Source organism: Malania oleifera, chromosome 5 (genome assembly GCF_029873635.1).
Source record: "Malania oleifera isolate guangnan ecotype guangnan chromosome 5, ASM2987363v1, whole genome shotgun sequence".
In the NCBI taxonomy this organism is placed as follows: Eukaryota; Viridiplantae; Streptophyta; class Magnoliopsida; order Santalales; family Ximeniaceae; genus Malania; species Malania oleifera.
Genome location: NC_080421.1, coordinates 13582718 through 13601536, shown reverse-complemented (window position 1 = coordinate 13601536; position 18819 = coordinate 13582718). Strand labels below are relative to the sequence as shown.

The 18819-nt window shown below is 39.1% G+C and overlaps 1 protein-coding gene across 1 annotated transcript in view; it reads left to right on the top strand.

Annotated features, from left to right (window-relative positions):
- LOC131155848 (uncharacterized) overlaps positions 1 to 18819 on the top strand; it is a 37294-nt gene that overhangs the window by 1139 nt on the left and 17336 nt on the right. The window contains 11 exon segments of the mRNA XM_058109294.1: positions 63 to 137; positions 358 to 425; positions 428 to 553; positions 555 to 641; positions 1092 to 1234; positions 14971 to 15799; positions 16019 to 16119; positions 16331 to 16475; positions 16558 to 16626; positions 16760 to 16805; positions 17377 to 17843. Coding sequence (XP_057965277.1) covers positions 63 to 137; positions 358 to 425; positions 428 to 553; positions 555 to 641; positions 1092 to 1234; positions 14971 to 15799; positions 16019 to 16119; positions 16331 to 16475; positions 16558 to 16626; positions 16760 to 16805; positions 17377 to 17843 — 2156 coding nt within the window.

The following is an 18819-nucleotide window of genomic DNA, read 5'->3' as shown; positions in this document are numbered from 1 at the left end:
CTCATTCTTGGTCCTACCTGCTATACGAGCTTTAATTGTGCTCATTATTATTTTCACTGCAGACACAAGTAAATCAATGTGGATGAATGTTCCCATATCATTACTCTTGGTTTCTTTTCTGCATCTACGCATTCTCAGTCACACTCTAGTATGTTGAGCTCTCCGCTGGAAAGGGTTCAATCAACAATTCAGTTCGTCGGCAAACATATTTTAATCCTTATTCTTCTCGTCTTTGGAGAAGAAGCAGCTGTCTCCCAATGATTCTCTCTCTCGTTCTCCTCTCTCTCCTACTCCTCCTCCATTCTCTCTCTCTCTCTACACTCCCTCACTCTCTCTTTCGTCTCGCTTTCAACCAAGCACCCACCACCACCCCCCCAAAATGGAAGAGAAAAATTGATTCTCCTGTTGTGGAGGCTGCAGCCCCCACCATGAGTTAGTTAATCAAATAAAATTTATGCAAGATTTTGTGGTGATTCTGTGGTATTCTTTTTCCAGATATACAGAAACACTTACCAAACAAACACCAGATATCGATGCTGACCAAATCAATTACTACGTGTGCATTAATCATGGACGTTCTGGGTGAAATATCAGGACGGGTTAAGGAGTTAAACCTTGTTGACTTGTTAACTAGGTTCTCTGTTTGTCTTCTGCTTTCTGTCTCATAATTTATGTTTTGAACGTAATTTTGATCCTTCTTAATAAGTTTACAAATGAGTATCTGAAACATTAGCATCAAATTACTATTTGATATTTCAGGGATGTAGCTTTTATTTCATTGGCGGATCCCCCTAGACCCTTTATAGACAAATCATGGCTATTAGGTGCGGATGTTATCGAGTACATAACTATCTAACCGAAGAAATGGATGCAACAAAGGTTGAACCAATCAATCAATTATTGATTCTAAGGATCCTATCATCACTCTTAGGGAGCTTTCACAACCGGAAATGATCTTCTCTCCTGATCTAGTGAGTACAAGGTGTGATTGGCAAAGTGATTTCACCAATAAAAATCTTCTAAGCTTTCTTTGCTGATAATTTTTTAATCCTCTGCAATGTCATTGATTTTAATTCTCATGTGTTTCATAGGTTCTTCAGCGGCTTGTTGGTGGAGTGTTAGCTGTAGTGCTAAGCCCGAGAAGGCCATGTCCCCCCTTGGTTGTTCGCTGCATGTTGCCGAGAGCTTGTAACTCTTTTGTTCTGCACCGGTTAGAACTTTTGGCAAGCCCTGCGTAAGTTCTTGAAGTGATAATTTTTTTTTATTATATATATATATATATATGAATCGTTTGCTTCTAAGCACTATTTATTTGTGAAACATCTTTTATTTTAGAAGGTTTACATATGATATAATTTACTTTAAAAAAAAAAACATTTTAATGATTTCTTAATTTTTGATGTCTAAGATTGAGCTAGACAATGGGACTATTTTATGGTTTATGTTTTGGATTTGGAGAATATTGGACTACAAATCAAAAATCAAAAGGAGAGTTCAAGTTTGTGAGCTCTACATGTACTAGTAGCATAAGGTCCTTAGAGACTAAGATATATTATTATACTGTAAAATCCAACCCACATTGTTCATAAAATATAACCACTATTTTTAATATGTTATCAGATACCACTCCCCCGCTAGCCTTCCTAATACCTCTCAATTTCTCTACTCTTCATCTGTTCGCCCCCCATCCGCTCCCGTCCGTTTTAAATCCTTGGTTGGGTTTGAGAAAATTGTGAATGAAAATTAGTTCGGTGCTTAGGATAGATTTTTCAACTTTGCTGCTGTTTCTAAAACAAATAAATTTTACAAGGTCTCAGATAAAACCTTTACTAACTCTTGGGTCATGGACTCGAGCAACTGATCATATGACCCATTTATCCAATATTTTTTCAACCTATACTCCATGCCCAACCAATAGGAAAATAGCCACAACAGATGGATCCTTGACCACTGTAGCTGGTTTTGGGGATGTGAAAATAAGACCATCAGTAACTTTGAAAAATGTCCTTCATGTTCCTAAATTGTCCACAAATCTGGGAAAGGGGTATGGGTAGGGAGGGTTTAGAGTTCGAGGAGAGATTGTGTTTCTGTGTGACAAAAAAAAGAAAAGAAAGAAGAGTGATGCAAATCTAGATGGCTGCAAGAAAGAATTTTTCAGTACTAAGAGTTGAGAGAAACCTAGTACATAGGAATGCGTTTGGGAAAGAGATGGGATTCGCAGATACTATAATTAGGATGATGATATAGCTTCTTTGAAAGAAATCAAGTGTTAGTGTTAGTGCTAGGATTTGGCGAAGGGTTGGGGTTTGCGAGGATGGTTTAGTGATGAAAACAATTGAAGAAAATAAGTACTAGTTGTGATTTAAAGTACGTCAAGAACAAGACGATAGAAATATTATAGGACTTACACCTAGATGCCCTTATGCATCACACCTAGGATTCCCAGGCAATCACACTTATTAGCTTATCTTGAAAAGAAAGAATATAAAATTTGGAAACTCTTTATTTATTCTTCACTTTAAAGTGCTATGCATTACTGTATATTACCCAGGAATGAAGCAAAATTTATGCCAAGCTAACAAAGAGTAAATAAAGCTGTCCTGGGTTAAATTTAGTCATGGTACTAATTCACCAATATCAACCCAAAATTGCTTGGGGTAGTGAAATGGTGGTGAGAGTAGGGATCATTTGGTTAGTTGGGAGATTGTTTGAGAAACATAAAATAAGAAGTAAAAAGAGAAGAAGGGGTCTGTAATATGCAGTCAAATAAGTTTTCTTTGGTAGGTAAGTGGTTGTGGAGGTTTTATTTGGAGCCTGGTTCTCTATGGGACAAAGTTATTAGGAGTACAGTCGATGCAGGACAGATAGGGAGAAGTCTTCCTACAGGTTTAGGATTGCCTGGATTAGGAAAAACAGTGGACTTTAAGGCTTATAATATTGGGGGAAGGTAGGACCGTAGGACAAGTATTCCTTGTCAACTGGGGACTAGGGTAGATTTTATTGGGGTGAAGGGTTGGAATAGATGGAAGTTCTGTTGAAAGAAGAGAGGATTTTAAAGAGCGAGGGTTAGGGTTTTATTGTGGTAAAGGCAAAAAATATTCTAGAGTGATTATGGTTGTAAAGGAGTAGGAAAAGTTAAGATGCTGGAGACAGATATCTCTCTCTCAGTTAAGAACTTTTGATCCTCTCTCTCTCTCTCTCTGCAACATCTTCTTTAAATTCCCCATGTCAACTATGACTCCAATAACTTCATGTTTGGATGTTGCGAGCGACTCACAGAGAAACCAGTGACTTTCAGGTCTAGTGCACAAATTGCAGTGATATTTTTCCAAGGCTTGTGAAGCTGATTTTCCCTGACCTTTTTCCTTTTAGGTCTTGTGGTTTTCCATGCAAAAACAAGAAATAAGGTCAAATTTATTGGTTAAGTTCTTTTCATCTAATTTTCATCTGAATGTTGAGTAGATTTGGGTTGCCAAAGAAGTTGCAAAAGTACATTGTAATTCCATCTCTTGACTTTGGGGCATAATGATGTTATTTCTTCATTTTTCTGATGGTATTATATCTTCCTGGGATTATCTTCCTGGGATTTCCACTTCTGCAGAACTCTAAAGGATAGGGAGGTGGAAGAGCTTTCTTCTTTGTTATTATTGTTGGAGAATTGTCTTGTTCTTGGTCTTTATATTCTTTGGGGGTTTATTTTTGCAATCTTTGTTCGATCTTTTGACTGGTGCTAGTATCTCCTTTCAGCTTCATAAAACTATTTTGAAGATCAAAGGTCCTTAAAAATCAAGGCTTTTTCTTTGATTCATTGTTCTTAATAGATTTCAGCATCGACAATTTGTTGCAGAGCAGGAGACTTTCTGGGGCACTTTCTCCTGATGTATTTCATTATGTCTTGATAGTTCAGGAGCAGCTTCTCACTGTTTATATTGTGCCTTTGCTTGGAACATTTGGAATAGGCTTCTTGATCTTTTGGAAGGAAGTTGGGTTTGTCTAGAGTTGGTGGAGGATTTGTTGGTCATTTCATTTTCTGGTTTTGGTAGAAGGAAGGATGCAGATCCTTTGTGGAGAAGTGCGGTATTTGCAGTTGTGGTGTTTATGGCTGGAACAAAATGCTTGTATGTATTTACAGGGAAAAAGTTGAATTTTTCTTTGTTATGGGAAAAGATTCATTATTTAGCCTCGCTTTGCTGTGCTGCTGCTGGTTCTTTTTAAAGGAGCAGGGTTTTCTGATATCCAATGGGATTGACCAACTTTGCTAGTCTGATTGCCATTTCTTATCTTATTGTTTTGTTTGTTTGTTTTTTTTTTTGGATTATGAGGATTTCTTATTCTCCTTTTCGTATATTCTTTCTAATCTATCTTATCTGTTGTTATTATAAAAAATAAAAAAAAAAACTTTTTCTGTTTAACCCAAAATGATGGACAATGCTGGAGCTTCAGTAAGGGGCACAAAAAGTGCTGCCATAACATTTACACATAGTTCTATGGACTCATGGGCGAGCTCAACATTACTGTCAATAAAGAACAGTTTTTTATTTGAGGCTAAAGGCAGAGGTTTTCTCATCTCAGAGAAAAATAATCATTATTGTTGTTAATTTTTTTTTTTTATAACAAACTAAGGTTTCATTAATAGATTAAAAATTTTTATGAGAGGGAGAATGAGACATCTCTCAAGAAAAACTGGGACAATCTAGAAATAAACAATTAAAAACAACAAAGAGAGAATATATTTGTTAATGCTTATTTTGGTCATTTAGCATTATTAGTATGTGCTAGAGTTATGTTAGTATTTGTGAGTGTTAGGGTATCATGGTCATTGGTATGTACTACTTGACATATATTATAAATTTAGGGACAGGCTAATCATTGAGGTTAGGGTCTTCCATTCTACCCAATTATTCAACATGGATTGGAGCAAGATCCAGCAAACTAAACTCAGCCATTGCCAGAGAACACCTTGCCATTGCTGTGCTTCATAGACTCATCAAAACCTACCATATTTCATAAGGCCAACCACATAGTTAAAAGCAAAACCCTTCGATCAATATCCTTGTAAAATAAAATTTCCGGAAACCATCCCATGTGTCCTCACGTGCCAACTGACTGTTGGCAGTGCCGACCCTACGTGTCACGAGCTAAGCTTGTTCAGGGCATTATGTTTGCCTGTGACCGCTTATCTCGTGTGCTTGGGATGGGTTTCCATCATGTAAATACTAGTGTAGGGTTATTTTCTGTTAGTAGAGTCTTTGTAAGCCAAATAAGGCAGTTTGACTCCTCGGTCACTTTGATGTTTCCTAGTGCCAGGATGATAATTACATAAAAACCTCTTTAGGGGAGGGTGAGTGTTCATCAGTCATTGTAAAACTCACTAGCAATTGTCAACGTGCTTAGCCTACTTGCCTCCCTCGCTAAGTACAACATGTCAACGGAGGATTTGTTAATGAATTACGTTTGCTTCAATGTTTACTGCTTGGTTGCCACGGCTTTCATGAATTGATTACTATTTCCGCTGCTATCTGAATGAATGTTAATGAAAGTGTTTTGTGGATGAGTGTTGGTAAACGATAGGCTGGCTAGTTAAGCAAGAGTGCTTTAGCTAGCGCCGCACGGCCCCTTCACATCGGTGTGAAAATAGTCGGACCGCGACATTTGGTATCAAAGCCAAGTCGGTGACACTTGGTGAGAGCCTAAGGTTGAGTTGCTACGTGAATTCGATTACCTTCATTGTTGGATTTGGGAAGCTTTGGTAAGTGACCATGGCACCAAACACTGCTGAGAGGATCAGCGTGCTAGAAGCACAGGTTGAGACAACAACCAACACTATGGCCGCGGAGGTGGCCCAGATGAGAGAACTTGTTGATGAGGTGATGGGATCACAAAAACATCAAACAAGTTTGCTAGGTGACTTGTCAGAGGACTTCGCCACACAGTGGAAGCTTTGTAGGCCCGGATGGCTGATCTGGATGCAAAGATGAATATGATGGTTCTTGCTATGGGGAACTCCAGCACTCCGGGAGTTAGCAAGACCAAGGTGCCGGAACCCAGGACGTATGGGGGTGCCAGAGATGCCAAGGAGTTAGAGAACTTCTTGTTTGATGTGGAGCAGTACTTTCGCGTTGTGAGGATGGCCTCAGAACAGGCAAAGGTGGATACTGCGACTATGTACTTGATTGGTGATGCCAAGCTGTGGTGGCGAACCAAGTACAGAGAAATTGAGAATGGAAGTTGTGTAATTGATAGTTGGGCAGACTTGAAGAGAAAGCTCAAGGCCCAATTCTTTCCTGAGAACGTTGAGTATAATGCAAGGAGAAAACTGAGAGATCTCAAGCATACGGGATCAATCAGCGAATATGTGAAACAATTTTCTGCTTTAAGGTTGGATATTCGGGATATGTCGGAGAAGGACAAGTTGTTCTATTTTCTTGAGGGGATGAAACCATGGGCAAGAACTGAACTTTATAGGCAAAGGGTTCAAGACTTGTCAACTGCACAAGCGGCTGCAGAACGCTTGACTGACTACGTTGGTGATGATACCGCTTCGTCCAAACGGTTTGGTGGAGAGGGAAACAGTGGAAAGTCTTTCAAGAATGGCAAACCCAAGAGTGGGGGAGCCGACTCTAAATCATCAACCTCACAGGAAGTTTCGTCGTCTCAAGGGTTCAAGACAACCAATGGAAAGGGGAAGAGTAAAATTGAGTGTTTCTTGTGTCGAGGTCCTCATAGAGTTTTGAGTGCCCTGACAAAGCATCACCTAATGCCTTATAGGCTTCCATTGCAGAACAGGCAGTGGAAGATGATGGGGAAGAGGATGATGCCCCAAGGGTGGGTTTAGTGTGGTTGGTGAACGCATTGGAAAAGCAGGCAAAAACACCGAAAGTTACACGAGCAAAAGGGTTAATGTTTGTGAACTTGAGGATAAATGGGAAGAGTACTCGCGTTATGGTGGATACGGGGGCTACTCATAATTTTGTTTCGCAGTTGGAAGCAGGGAGACTCAACTTATCCTTAGAGAAGGATACAGGACGCATGAAAGCAGTTAACTTTGTAGCCCAGCCTACTCTGGGAGTAGCCAAGCAAGTGGCTATAAAGCTTGGATAATGGGAAGGTCATGCGAATTTCACAGCGGTGCCATTGGATGACTATCCAGTCATTCTAGGAATGGAGTTCCTAATGGGGATGAGGGCAGTGCTGATGCCTTCGGCTGGTTCCCTGTGTCTGATGGGAGATCACTCATGCATGGTGCAAGTCGTTGCAACGAAAGGAGACAACGGGAAGTCCCTTTCAGCCATACAACTCAATGAAGGATTGAGTAAGGGTGAGCAGACACGTCTAGCCACGGTGGTGGTAGACAAAGAAGTAGGCCAAGAGCTGGAGCTTACGACCATCCAAGCGGTTTTGGATGAGTATAAGGAGGTGTTGCCGGATAAGCTGCCTCACAATTTGCCTTCACGACGGACTATGGAGCAAGAGATCGAGTTGTTATCAGGAGTGAAACCACCTGCTAAAGGGCCATGTCGGATTGTGCCTCTTGAGATAGTTGGGTTGGGGAAACAGCTTGATGAAGTGGAAGCGGGATGTGTTCGCCCTTCCAAAACACCGTTGGGAGCACCGGTGTTGTTTCAGAGGAAACATGAAGAGCATCTACGGAAGGTGTTCAACAAGCTGAGGGGAAACAGTCTGGATGTGAAGAAGGAGAATTTCTCTTTCGCTTGGCGGAGCAACAAATTCCTTGGTCAAGTGGTTGAACAAGGTCGTATCCGGAGGGGTATGGAGAAGGTAAGGATGATTCAAGAACGGAAGATCCCCACGATAGTGAAGGAGTTGCGTTCCTTTCTTGGCCTTACTAGACACTACGGGAAGTTTGTTGAGGGGTATTCGCGGAGAATGACTCCAATGACAAGACTACTGGGGAGGTATTATTGGCCGCACACGCGGGATGATGTTGTTGATTATACCAAAACTTGTCTCACTTGCCAACAAGACAAGGGGGAGCGGAAGAAGTATGGTACTTTCATTGCCGCACCAAAGTACTGTTCGGCAGAGGAGACGACACAATTGTTCCTTGTGACTGTTGTGAAACCTTGGGGTGTTCCCCAATTTATTATTTGTGACCAAGATTTAATGTTCACTGACAATTTCTTGACAGAGTTTTTCAGGATATTCAGGTCACATCTTGACATCTCTTCGAGTTATCATCAACAAACATATGGACAGATGAAGAGATTCAAAGAGCTACTAGATGAGTACTTGTGTCATTGTGTCAACGACAACCAGAAGAATGGCGTGCAACTACTTGATGTGGCTCCATTCTGTGGCAACGCCCAAAGGCGCTCAACAACCAACAAGAGCCCTTTTGACCTTGTGACAGGCCAGCTGCCGCTGTTACCTCACACAGTGGGCAAGCCGTACTGACGAAAGAGTCCCAGGGCATACATCTTCACCAGTGAAGGGAGACAGAATGCAGATTTTGCCCAAGCCTATCTGGAGAAAGCTTCTGAGCAGATGAAGAAGTGGGCAGATCATGAGAGAAGACCGCAGTTTCATATCAACTACCTCAAGCCATTCAACGCCAACACCAACAACTTGAGCAGAAGTCAGTCAAACAGTGCAGAGTTGAAGACAGTGCAACTTGACAGACATGAAGTTGAAGAGATCCTTGCAGATAGAAAGTTTATATCCTCAAGGAAGAAGCGGCAGAAGTTCCTAGTGAAGTGGAAGTGCCTTGATGACAAAGAAATCAGCTGGATTTCTGCGGAAGATATTCAACCGTTCGTGGACAAATTTGAAGTGTACCTACCGCCAAATGTTTACGAGGACGTCGACCGCATAAGTGGAGGAGAATGTCACGAGCTAAGCTTGTTTAGGGCATTATGCTTGCCTGTGACCGCTTATCTCATGTGCTTGGGATGGGTTTCCATCATGTAAATACTAGTGTAGGGTTATTTTCTGCTAGCAGAGTCTTTGTAAGCCAAATAAGGCAATATGACTCCTTGGTCACTTTGATGTTTCCTAGTGTCAGGATGACAATTACATAAAAACCTCTTTAGGGGAGGGTGAGTGTTCATCAGTCATTGTAAAACTCACTAGCAATTGTCAACGTGCTTAGCCTACTTGCCTCCCTCGCTAAGTACAACATGTCAACGGAGGATTTGTTAATAAATTACGTTTGCTTCAATGTTTACTGCTTGGTTGCCACGGCTTTCATGAATTGATTACTACTTCCGCTGCTATCTGAATGAATGTTAATGAAAGTGCTTTGTGGATGAATGTTGGTAAACGATAGACTGGCTAGTTAAGCAAGAGTGCTTTAGCTAGTGCCGCATGGCCCCTTCACAACGGTGTGAAAATAGTCAGACCGCGACACTACGCACTGGCACAAGAGAGAGTTTCCGGCCAGGTTTTGCTGCATTTTTCTCCAGAATGTCTTGATTTCTTCCATAGACCATAATATCAAGCTGTTAGGCATGCTTTTTGTTCAAAGATCCAACCTTTTTCGACCATGCACTTTTGGCAATCTATTAGTTGTCATTTGCTATTTGGGTATAGTAAAGGCCATTGGTGAGTCTCTTGGAGCAGTGTCAGTGTTCATACATTGATTTTTTGAGGTTGTGGCAATGTTATGTTGGGTTGTTGGTGATTCGTTTGTGGTTGATTCGGTGATTAACCTTACTTGTGATTGTCTAGTATTATTAAGGTGATTGATTGGTGCCTTGTGTAGGCTAATTTTTTGGGGGCTGTGGCAGTTCTGTGTCTGGTTGTTGGTGACTCGTTTGTGGTTGATTGAGTGGTTAACCTTATTTGCCCTTGTTTCAGTTGGTCCAAAAGTTCACCTTTGTTGTTGGTTTCATTTGTGTGTTGGAATGGAGTATGTGAATCCCAAGAGAATTTTGTTTGCTTTTCATTTCTGATTTGTTGCTGTATTGAGGTTGTGTGTGTGTTGGGATGGTGATCCGAATCCCAAAAGTGTGTTTCACTCATCAAGCACTTATTTAGGTGAACAACGTACTATAACCATCTCATAGGAAGAGTATTCAAAGTTCTTACAATATCAGGCATCCCAACAAGCATCTTATCACATTATCTTTTTCTTAAAAGGGTTATCCTACAGTCTATATGTCATCTAGTGTCTCCACCACTAGTCCTTCTGTTATTAACTCCATCGCCAAATTAGATGACAGGTGTAACCAACTTCATTTCTATCTTCCAATATACTGAAAATCCACCTCAAGTTACCCTAACTAATGGGTCCAACGTTGCAGTTAAGGGAATAAAAACAGTAAATCCTACTCCCTCCATCTGTCCTAAATCCCCTTTCAATCTCATGTTAGTTAGTAAGCTTACAAAGTCACTAAATTTTTTTGTAAACTTCTTTTCTAATTCTATGCTTATTCAGAACCTAAAGACGAGGAAGACAGTTGGCATAGGATGTGAAGTAGCAAAATTCATGAGGAAGACAATTGGCACAGGATGTGAGGCTCGTGAACTTTGCTACTTTGAGTCTCGTTCTCTCCCATTGTTTGCATAACTATTGCTACACCACTTCAAATCCATTGTCGCATTGGTCATCCATCATTTGACAAGTTGAAATAATTAGTTCCTACCATAAGTTCTATATCTAATCTAAAGTGTGAGCTTGTCAATTGGGAAAACATCATTGTGTTCCCTTTTCTTCTTGGGTCAACAAATAGGTGGTTAGTCCTTTGATGCTAGTCCATTTTGATGTTTGGGGTCCTAGTCATGTCACGTTGAAATTGGGGTTTCAGTACTTTGTTACATTCCTCAATGACTACTTTAGGATGACTTGGTTGCATTTGATGAAAGATCGTTCTGAGTTGTTTAATATCTTTTGTGTGTTCTATTCTTTAATAAAGACTTATTTTGATATTCCAGTTAGGATACTTTGTAGTGATAATGCTAAGCACTTCAGTAACCAATTCACTACCTATATGACTAATTCAGGTATGATCCATTAGTCATCTAGTGCAGATACTCCACAACAAATTGGAGTTGCAAAGCAGAAAAACAAACATATTCTAAAAGTAAATCGTACACTATTATATCAAATGAATGTCCCCGAAGTTTTTTGGAGTGATGTCGTGCTCATTGCTTGCTCTCTCATCAATAAGATGTCATCCTCCATCCTTGGTGGTAAAATCCTATATTCAATAATCTTCCCTAAGGCTCTTTTGTTCTCCTTTCCTAGTAGATTCAGTTGTGTGTCCTTTTTCCATCAGTCAACTCTATGAATAGATAAGTTAGATCCTTGTGCAATCAAATGTATTTTCTAGGGATATTCTTATGCTCAAAAAGGGATATCAATGTTATATCCCTACTTTACGTCGATTATTTGTCTCTATTGATGTCACCTTTTTTGAGTCTACACCATACTATTTTGACTCCTTGAGTTCTATTGATCTTGATGAGTCCCTTCCTTTGGCTTGATTTCTAGATCCTAACCTATTATCTATGGTCAATCTTCCTACATCCTCATCTAGTTTGAGTCCTTCTTGTCACTAGGATCATCCCAATTTGCAGGCATAAATGGGGCGACTCAAGGGAGGAGAGCCTCCTCTAGCTTCTACTTCTAGGCCTCTAGTTCCCTCATCAGATGATCCTATTTCTTATGATGTTGATCCTCCTAAAGTTGTTTAGAAAGGTAAACACACTTGTTCCCAACATTTAATATCTAGTTTTGTTTGTTATGATTTCTTGTCACCCTTGTATTGCTAGTTTGTTAGTACTTTGTTTTCTATTGCTCTTCCAAAATCTATTATGAATCCTTATCCCATTTTGGGTGGAGGACTGCAATGTTTGAAGAGATACATGCACTATATGATAATGATACTTGGTATTTGGTACATCGTCCTATTGATGACTATGTTGTTGGTTGTCATTGGCTGTACAATGTAAAAGTCGATCCTGATGGTTCTATGGCTCATTTGAAGGCCTGCCTTGTTGCTAAGGGATATGTACGATTGGATTATTCACACACAATCTCTTCAGTCACTAAACTTGCCTCAGTATGTTTGTTCATCTCTTTAGCCACTACTTGTCATTGGCTTCTACATCATTTCGATGTAAGGAATGCTTTCCTACATGGTGATCTTTAGGATTAGGTCTATATGGAGCTATTACTTGGTTTTGTTGCTCAGAGCGAATCAGGTTTAGTGTGTCAGCTCTAGAAATCATTATATGGTTTAAAATAGTCTCCCAAAGCATGATTTGATCAATTCAGTGTTGTAGAACTTTGAGTTTGGCCTTTGACAGTGTGCAGTAGATTACTTTGTATTTTATCATCATACTCCATTCAACTAGATTTTGCTTATTGTGTTTGTGGATGATATTATGATTATTGGTGATGATGATCAAGGCATCCAGGATCTAAAGTTTTTCCTACAAATTAAATTTTAGACCAAGGACTTGGGACCATTGAAGTACTTCTTGGGTATAGAACTATCGAGATCTAGTGTGGGTAGCATCTTGTCACAGAGGAAGTATGTTCTTGATCTTTTAGATGAGATTGAGCTGTTGGGATCCAAATCGGTTGATACACCCATGGATCCCAATAGCAAGTTAGTTCAGATTTATGGGTGATTTGTTGCATAAACCAAGATGTTATTAGAGACTTGTTGGAAGGTTGAATTATCTCACAATCACTTGGTCAAATATATCTTTCGCAACAAGTGTTGTGAGTCAGTTTCTGGATTCCCCAAGGGCAAGTCATTGGAAGGCAATAATTCAAAGTGCGCTTGGGAGAGGTCTCTTATGTTAAGACCACGGTCACAATCATATTCAAGGATATATAAATGCAAATTGAGTCAGCTCACACTACATGTGAACTTGTTTGGTTGATGAAAAACATGTTGGAAGAATTGCGTTTTCCACATTCTCAGCCTTGGAGTTGATGTGTGATAATCAAGCTATTATTCATATTGCCTTCAACCCGGTCTTCCATGAACGAACAAAACACATTGAAGTTGACTGCCACTTTGTTCTGGAGAAACTTGTGCAGAAGCTCATTACAACCACTCTTGTGAAGTTTGATTTGCAGCTTGCTGATTTATTCACTAAAGCCTTGCTAGGTGCTTTTGTTAAATTCATTTGTAACAAGCTAGGAGCATATGATATACAAATGCTCCAGCTTGAGAGGGAGTGTTAATGGTTATTTTGGTCATTTAGCATTACTAGTATGTGTTAATGGTTATTTTGCTCATTTAGCATTACTAGTATGTGCTAGAGTTATGTTAGTAAGTGTGAGATAGTAGGGTATTATGGTCGTTGGTATGTACTACTTGACATGTATTATAAATTGAGGGAGAGGCCTATCATTGAGGTTGGGGTCTTCCATTTTACCCAACTAGTTGGAAGTGTATTTTTGCAAATATATTTTCTGAATGTTTGATCTGTTCCAACTCTTCATTTCCGCTCTATCCTACTATTTGGAAGGCCAAGGCTCTCCCAAAAATTAAGACTTTCACTTGGTTGGTTGTGCTTAATAAGATAAATACAACTAACTTGCTGCAAATTAGGAGACCTTTGAAGGCTCTCTCTCCCGATGTATGTGTGTTCTGTTACAAGAACTCCGAGACAGCTTCTCATCATCTTTTGCACTGAATTTGCTTGTATTTGGAATATGCTTTTTGGTATTATGGGTGAGAGCTGGGTATGTCCTCCTTCAGTGAAAGACTTGTTAGCCGTCTCTTTCGCAGGCTTTAGTAGAAGGAATGATAGGGCAGCATTTATGGAAGCGTGTTATTTTGCAGTTTTATAGGGAATATGGAAGGAGCATAATGCTCGGATATTTCCTGGGAAAAAATTAAATTGGGTGCTGGTTTGTGAAAGATTCAATACTTGGCTTCTCTGTGGGTGTGTCGGTTATAGATTTTTCAAAGGGGCAAGTTTTTAGGAGTTTCTAAGAGATTGGAGGAATCATTAATTTTTTCTACATTACACTGTCAGCTGAGTAGGTACAGTGGTTCTTTGCAGATTACACTCGTTTCTTTTGACAAAAATGGTGAATCCTTGGGTGAAGACCGTCCAGGCACTGAAATCACTTCATCATGGCACGTTCGAGAGTAAAAGGCTACTGGAGTTTCCTCTCTCTGAGAAGATTCCAAATAAGGGTGCAATTTTGCATCCCAGATGGCAAAGAGGCAGGGCCATGGAAAAAGTTCCTGGAATGATGACAGGAGGCTCAGAGGATGACTAGGAAGAACACAGACCAATGTAATTAAGAAGATTCTAATAATATTTATTTTAATAGAGGAGATAGCCTTGATAGAGTAAGAAAAAAGATTCACACAGTTAACCCAAACAGTTGGTAATAGTAAGCCAAAAGGGCTCGCTTTGTGTATGTGTGTGTGTGTGTGTGTGTGCGCGGGTGCACTCAACTGAGGTCATTGTTTTTTGTCCTCCTTGGCCTCAGTCTTGTCATTTGCTTTTGGATGTCCTCCATGTTTTCAACCTGGTCTTATCTTTCTGGTATTGCATATATACTCCCAAGTATCTATTCATGCCTCAAAGCTGATTTGTCATGTCTACCCTTAACTTTGAATGGCTCTCAGACTTGAGGCAATTGCTTTCTGCTCAAGCTTTGCCTATTTTTATCTAATAAGCATGCGCTACGAATAAATTTACATGGCGATATATGTTTAACATATAAAGCAAGCGGTATCATGGCAATTTGAGCTAAAATACTTGTAAATCATCAAGGTTAAGAAGGTTATGCAAACCTTGCATGTAAGGCCACACAGAGCATGTCCATCACTTCCTTTGGCAGTGCCATGCCATTCAGTCATTTGCATGGTTTGTAATTATTTGATGGCTTTCCCTTGGTGGATATACACAACCTTGTTTATTTTCATTAGTTACCATTGAAATTTTTTATTTGGTTAGATGAATTATTTGATGACTTTCCCTTGTGTTGGAACATCTAACATTTATGACTAAACAATTTCCCTGTTTCAGGTACATCAATGAATTGATTGAACTTCTCTTTCTTACTACTAAAGATGATGGGATCAAAGATGCAGTTGAAGATAAGTCTTTGAGTGCAATGGGTCATCAACAGTATCATTTTTCTGCTGCAGGAGGTGCACAGAATGGTGAATCTACTTCAGGTAGATATGTAGCCTCTGCTAATCAAGGGACCGATAAGACAAGAACTAAAATTGATACTCAGAGAGCTACATCTTTGGATGCATCTGGGAATTCATTGCCTAGTGAATTTCATGAAAAGCCTATGCTACAACGATCTTCTGATTGGGCCCGAGTGCTAGATGCTGCAACCCAGAGAAGAACTGAAGTTCTTATGCCTGAAAATCTTGAAAACTTATGGTCCAGAGGTAGAAATTATAAAAAAAAAGTTCACAAGAGTGTTAAGGGGGGAGTTCTGCCTCCTGTATCAAGACGTTCTGGAATCAAAAGTGCTGTCCCTACAAGAAATTTGGGGGAGGAAATGTTGATGAACAAACCTGATTCTAGCAGGACAGACAACAAAGCTATAGTGCGGTTAACACAGTCATCAGAGGATCTGAACAATGAATCACCTTTTGAGGATACTACCACTCCTGCTGCAAGTGAGGGTAAAAGTAAGCTTAAGAGATCTAGCAGCACCTCCGCTCTAAAAGCCCAACCTAATATGACAATGGCATTTGGCGGTGAAGGTGGAGGGCCCATTATTTCAGAGTTCTACAGTCCCAACTTTAGCATAAATAATGAAGAGGCTGGTGTTAAGAATGCCTCAGACATAGTGGTCCGTAGTGCGGCATTGCGTGTTCCCAAGCTTCGGTGCCGGGTGAGAATTATTTTGCAAAATGCTCATAAGATGTCTAATTTTGTAAAATGAATTTTAATATAATGTCATAGGAAGTGCACAAATTCTGAGCAACTTTACCAGCTTTGTTCCAATGAACCCAAAAAAAGAAAAATAAAAATAAAAATTCTTGCTTTGAAGCTTGATTGATTCTTGTACCCTATCTTACGAAAGCTGTTGTTTTTGTTTGTATTTCGACAGGTTATAGGAGCCTATTTTGAGAAAATCAAGTCAAAGTCTTTTGCAGTTTATTCAATTGCAGTCACAGATGCAGACAAGAAGACTTGGTTTGTAAAAAGAAGGTACACTTCCTCATGTCCATCTTATTATAAATTTATAATTAGGTTACTGGGTTATTTGTGTCCATATTTCCTGCTTGTAGGCCTAGCCTGTGTTTAAATTGTTTTATTCTCTTCTTTTTCAGTAAGAAAAGCCTTGGGTTTCCAGTCCATATATAGGATTCTGTTGGTTTGATTTTTTTCTCTCATTTTGTTTTGGATTTTTTGTTGGCAGATATAGGAATTTTGAGCGGTTGCATCGCCAGCTTAAAGACATTCCTAATTATACGCTACATTTGCCTCCCAAAAGGATATTCTCGTCAAGCACAGAAGATGCTTTTGTTCATCAGCGTTGCATTCAGCTTGACAAATATCTGCAAGTATTTTTTTTATTCCCTACATCTTATTTCTGAAATTTAGTTTTTTTTATTTTCATGTTTTAATTCTGCAGTCTTTCTCCAGGATCTCCTGTCGATAGCTAATGTTGCTGAACAACATGAAGTGTGGGATTTTTTAAGTGTTTCCTCGATGGTGTGTTTTCTTCTTCACATTACAGTTCAATAATTCAAGATGAATGTTCTTTGCTCTATCATAACTTGTGTTTATTTTCAGCTTGCTGATATCTGAAACAATCTAATGATGTCTTTTTCTTTTTTTCATGAAGAATTACTCGTTTGGAAAATCTTCCTCAGTGATGAGAACCCTGGCAGGTATATGGTTTTTCATCTTTGCTCGTGACACTATGCTAATTATTTTGATCCCAGTGGTTTATGTGTGGTAAATGAATTGACATTCAAGATTTAATAGTTAACCTTCCATTCATTGCTCTTTGCTCTGCTATCCAAGTTGGTGGGATGTTGATAGCACACAGTAAATTTGCTACATGGAAAATTGAGTTGGGGAACCTCTGTTAATTTTTTCACTGACTTACTTCATTGTAGAATATTAGTCCTTTGCTAGTGGGAAAAAGGTGGAAGTGTTCGCCTTAAATTGTTTAAAATTTATGACCGAGGAAAGGTGGAAGTGTTCGTCTTACATTGTTTAAAATTTATGACCGAGGCCTTAATTTTCTGAAAGTCATATGAGGGTCCCTTTCAATTATCGTCATCACTCTCTTTCTGAAAACCATATGAGGGGTTGAGGTGTTTGTGATTCTCATTGTTTTCTAAAAATATTATTCATTGGCTGATTGATTCTTAAAGCTGCAGTTTTTTATTGGGTGAATACTTTCTTATGTACCAACTTGATTTTTTTGCCCCTTTCCCCCATATAAATATACAGTAAATGTGGATGATGCTGTGGATGATATTGTACGGCAATTCAAAGAGGTTTCAGATGGCTTAGTGCGTAAAGTCGTGGGTTCTTCCCATTATGAAGTCTCTCCTTCAATTTTAGGCACAAACTTGTCCTGGAATTCAGATGACATGAATAGATATATTTCAAGGCACAGCACCATGGATACAGAAAATAGCTTTTCTGATAATGAGGAAGGTGACAAGGATGAAAGCCATGGCCTTGAGGAAGTTGGAGCTCGCGTACAATCTAATGGGTGGCATTCAGACAATGAATTAAACTCAAAGAGTTTCCCACCACGGGTGACAAAACGCCCTGAAGTTAGAAGCTTAGATTCTGGAAAGAATCCTGGTAGAGGATTAAAATCTGAATTGATTGGCCCTGTTGGATATCCTTCAGCAAATTTCCCAGTAATTTCTGATCCCTGGGAGGATCCAGTTGCAGTACCACCTGAGGTATCTTGCATTTAGCTAAGTTAATTTTCTTTTCCATTCTATTGCTCACTCTTGACTGTATCCTAGAATACATTTTTTTTTTTGTTTATTCTAGAAAAAATTTTGGTTCTTGGATTTTCTTCTCACTTATTTGATTAAAATTTGGCTGCTGTATTTATAAGAAATTTTGAGTATTTCTATTATCATCAGCATCTGAGCCTTATTTATTATTTTGCCACCGATGAATTATGTTCTCATTCTGGTCTTTTCCAAATTTTGAAGGTTTTGATTGCAAACAGTGAAGGGAAGACCCTTAACTTGGCATGTAAAATATTTTAAATATTGAGTAATAATCCCTCTTTGGCATATGAAAACCATATATAGGTGAAATGTAATACAAAATATATTAAAAATGATAATAATTAAGTTTAAATCTAATATTGTGGTTGCATATTTCTATGCAGCCAGTGAATGAATTTCATTCTACCCTTCCTATTTTTTTAAGTTTGATTTGAGGGCAAAAAAAAAAGGTTAAGAGAGGGAGATTGTTGGCCTAGAGTGGAAAACTTTTATCAGACTAGAAATAGAATAGTCTTGAAGTGTAGTTAAATCTAAGTGTCATAACCATATAATCATTTGTTAATTCTTCTTATTGTTCATGAGGTCTCTCTCTCTCTCTCGACACATGTGTAGATGAGCATAACAAGAATTATTGGAGCATATTAATGTTAAAATGCCTAGACTTGTCCAGATCATAGGCACACTATACTAATGGGGCTTGGACAATAATCATAAGCTCATAACATAAATAAAAATTGAAAAGTGTGAGTTATAGAAAAAAAAATTTCTGATAAGTAGACATGAGTAAATTAAGAAGACTCAAGGGAGGAATCACACTAGTACAAAAACACTATATAGCTGATCATCATCCACGAGTTTATCAACAAAATCTACAAAGGATCTATAATTGCTACAGTAAGAGCTGCTGGAAGGAAAA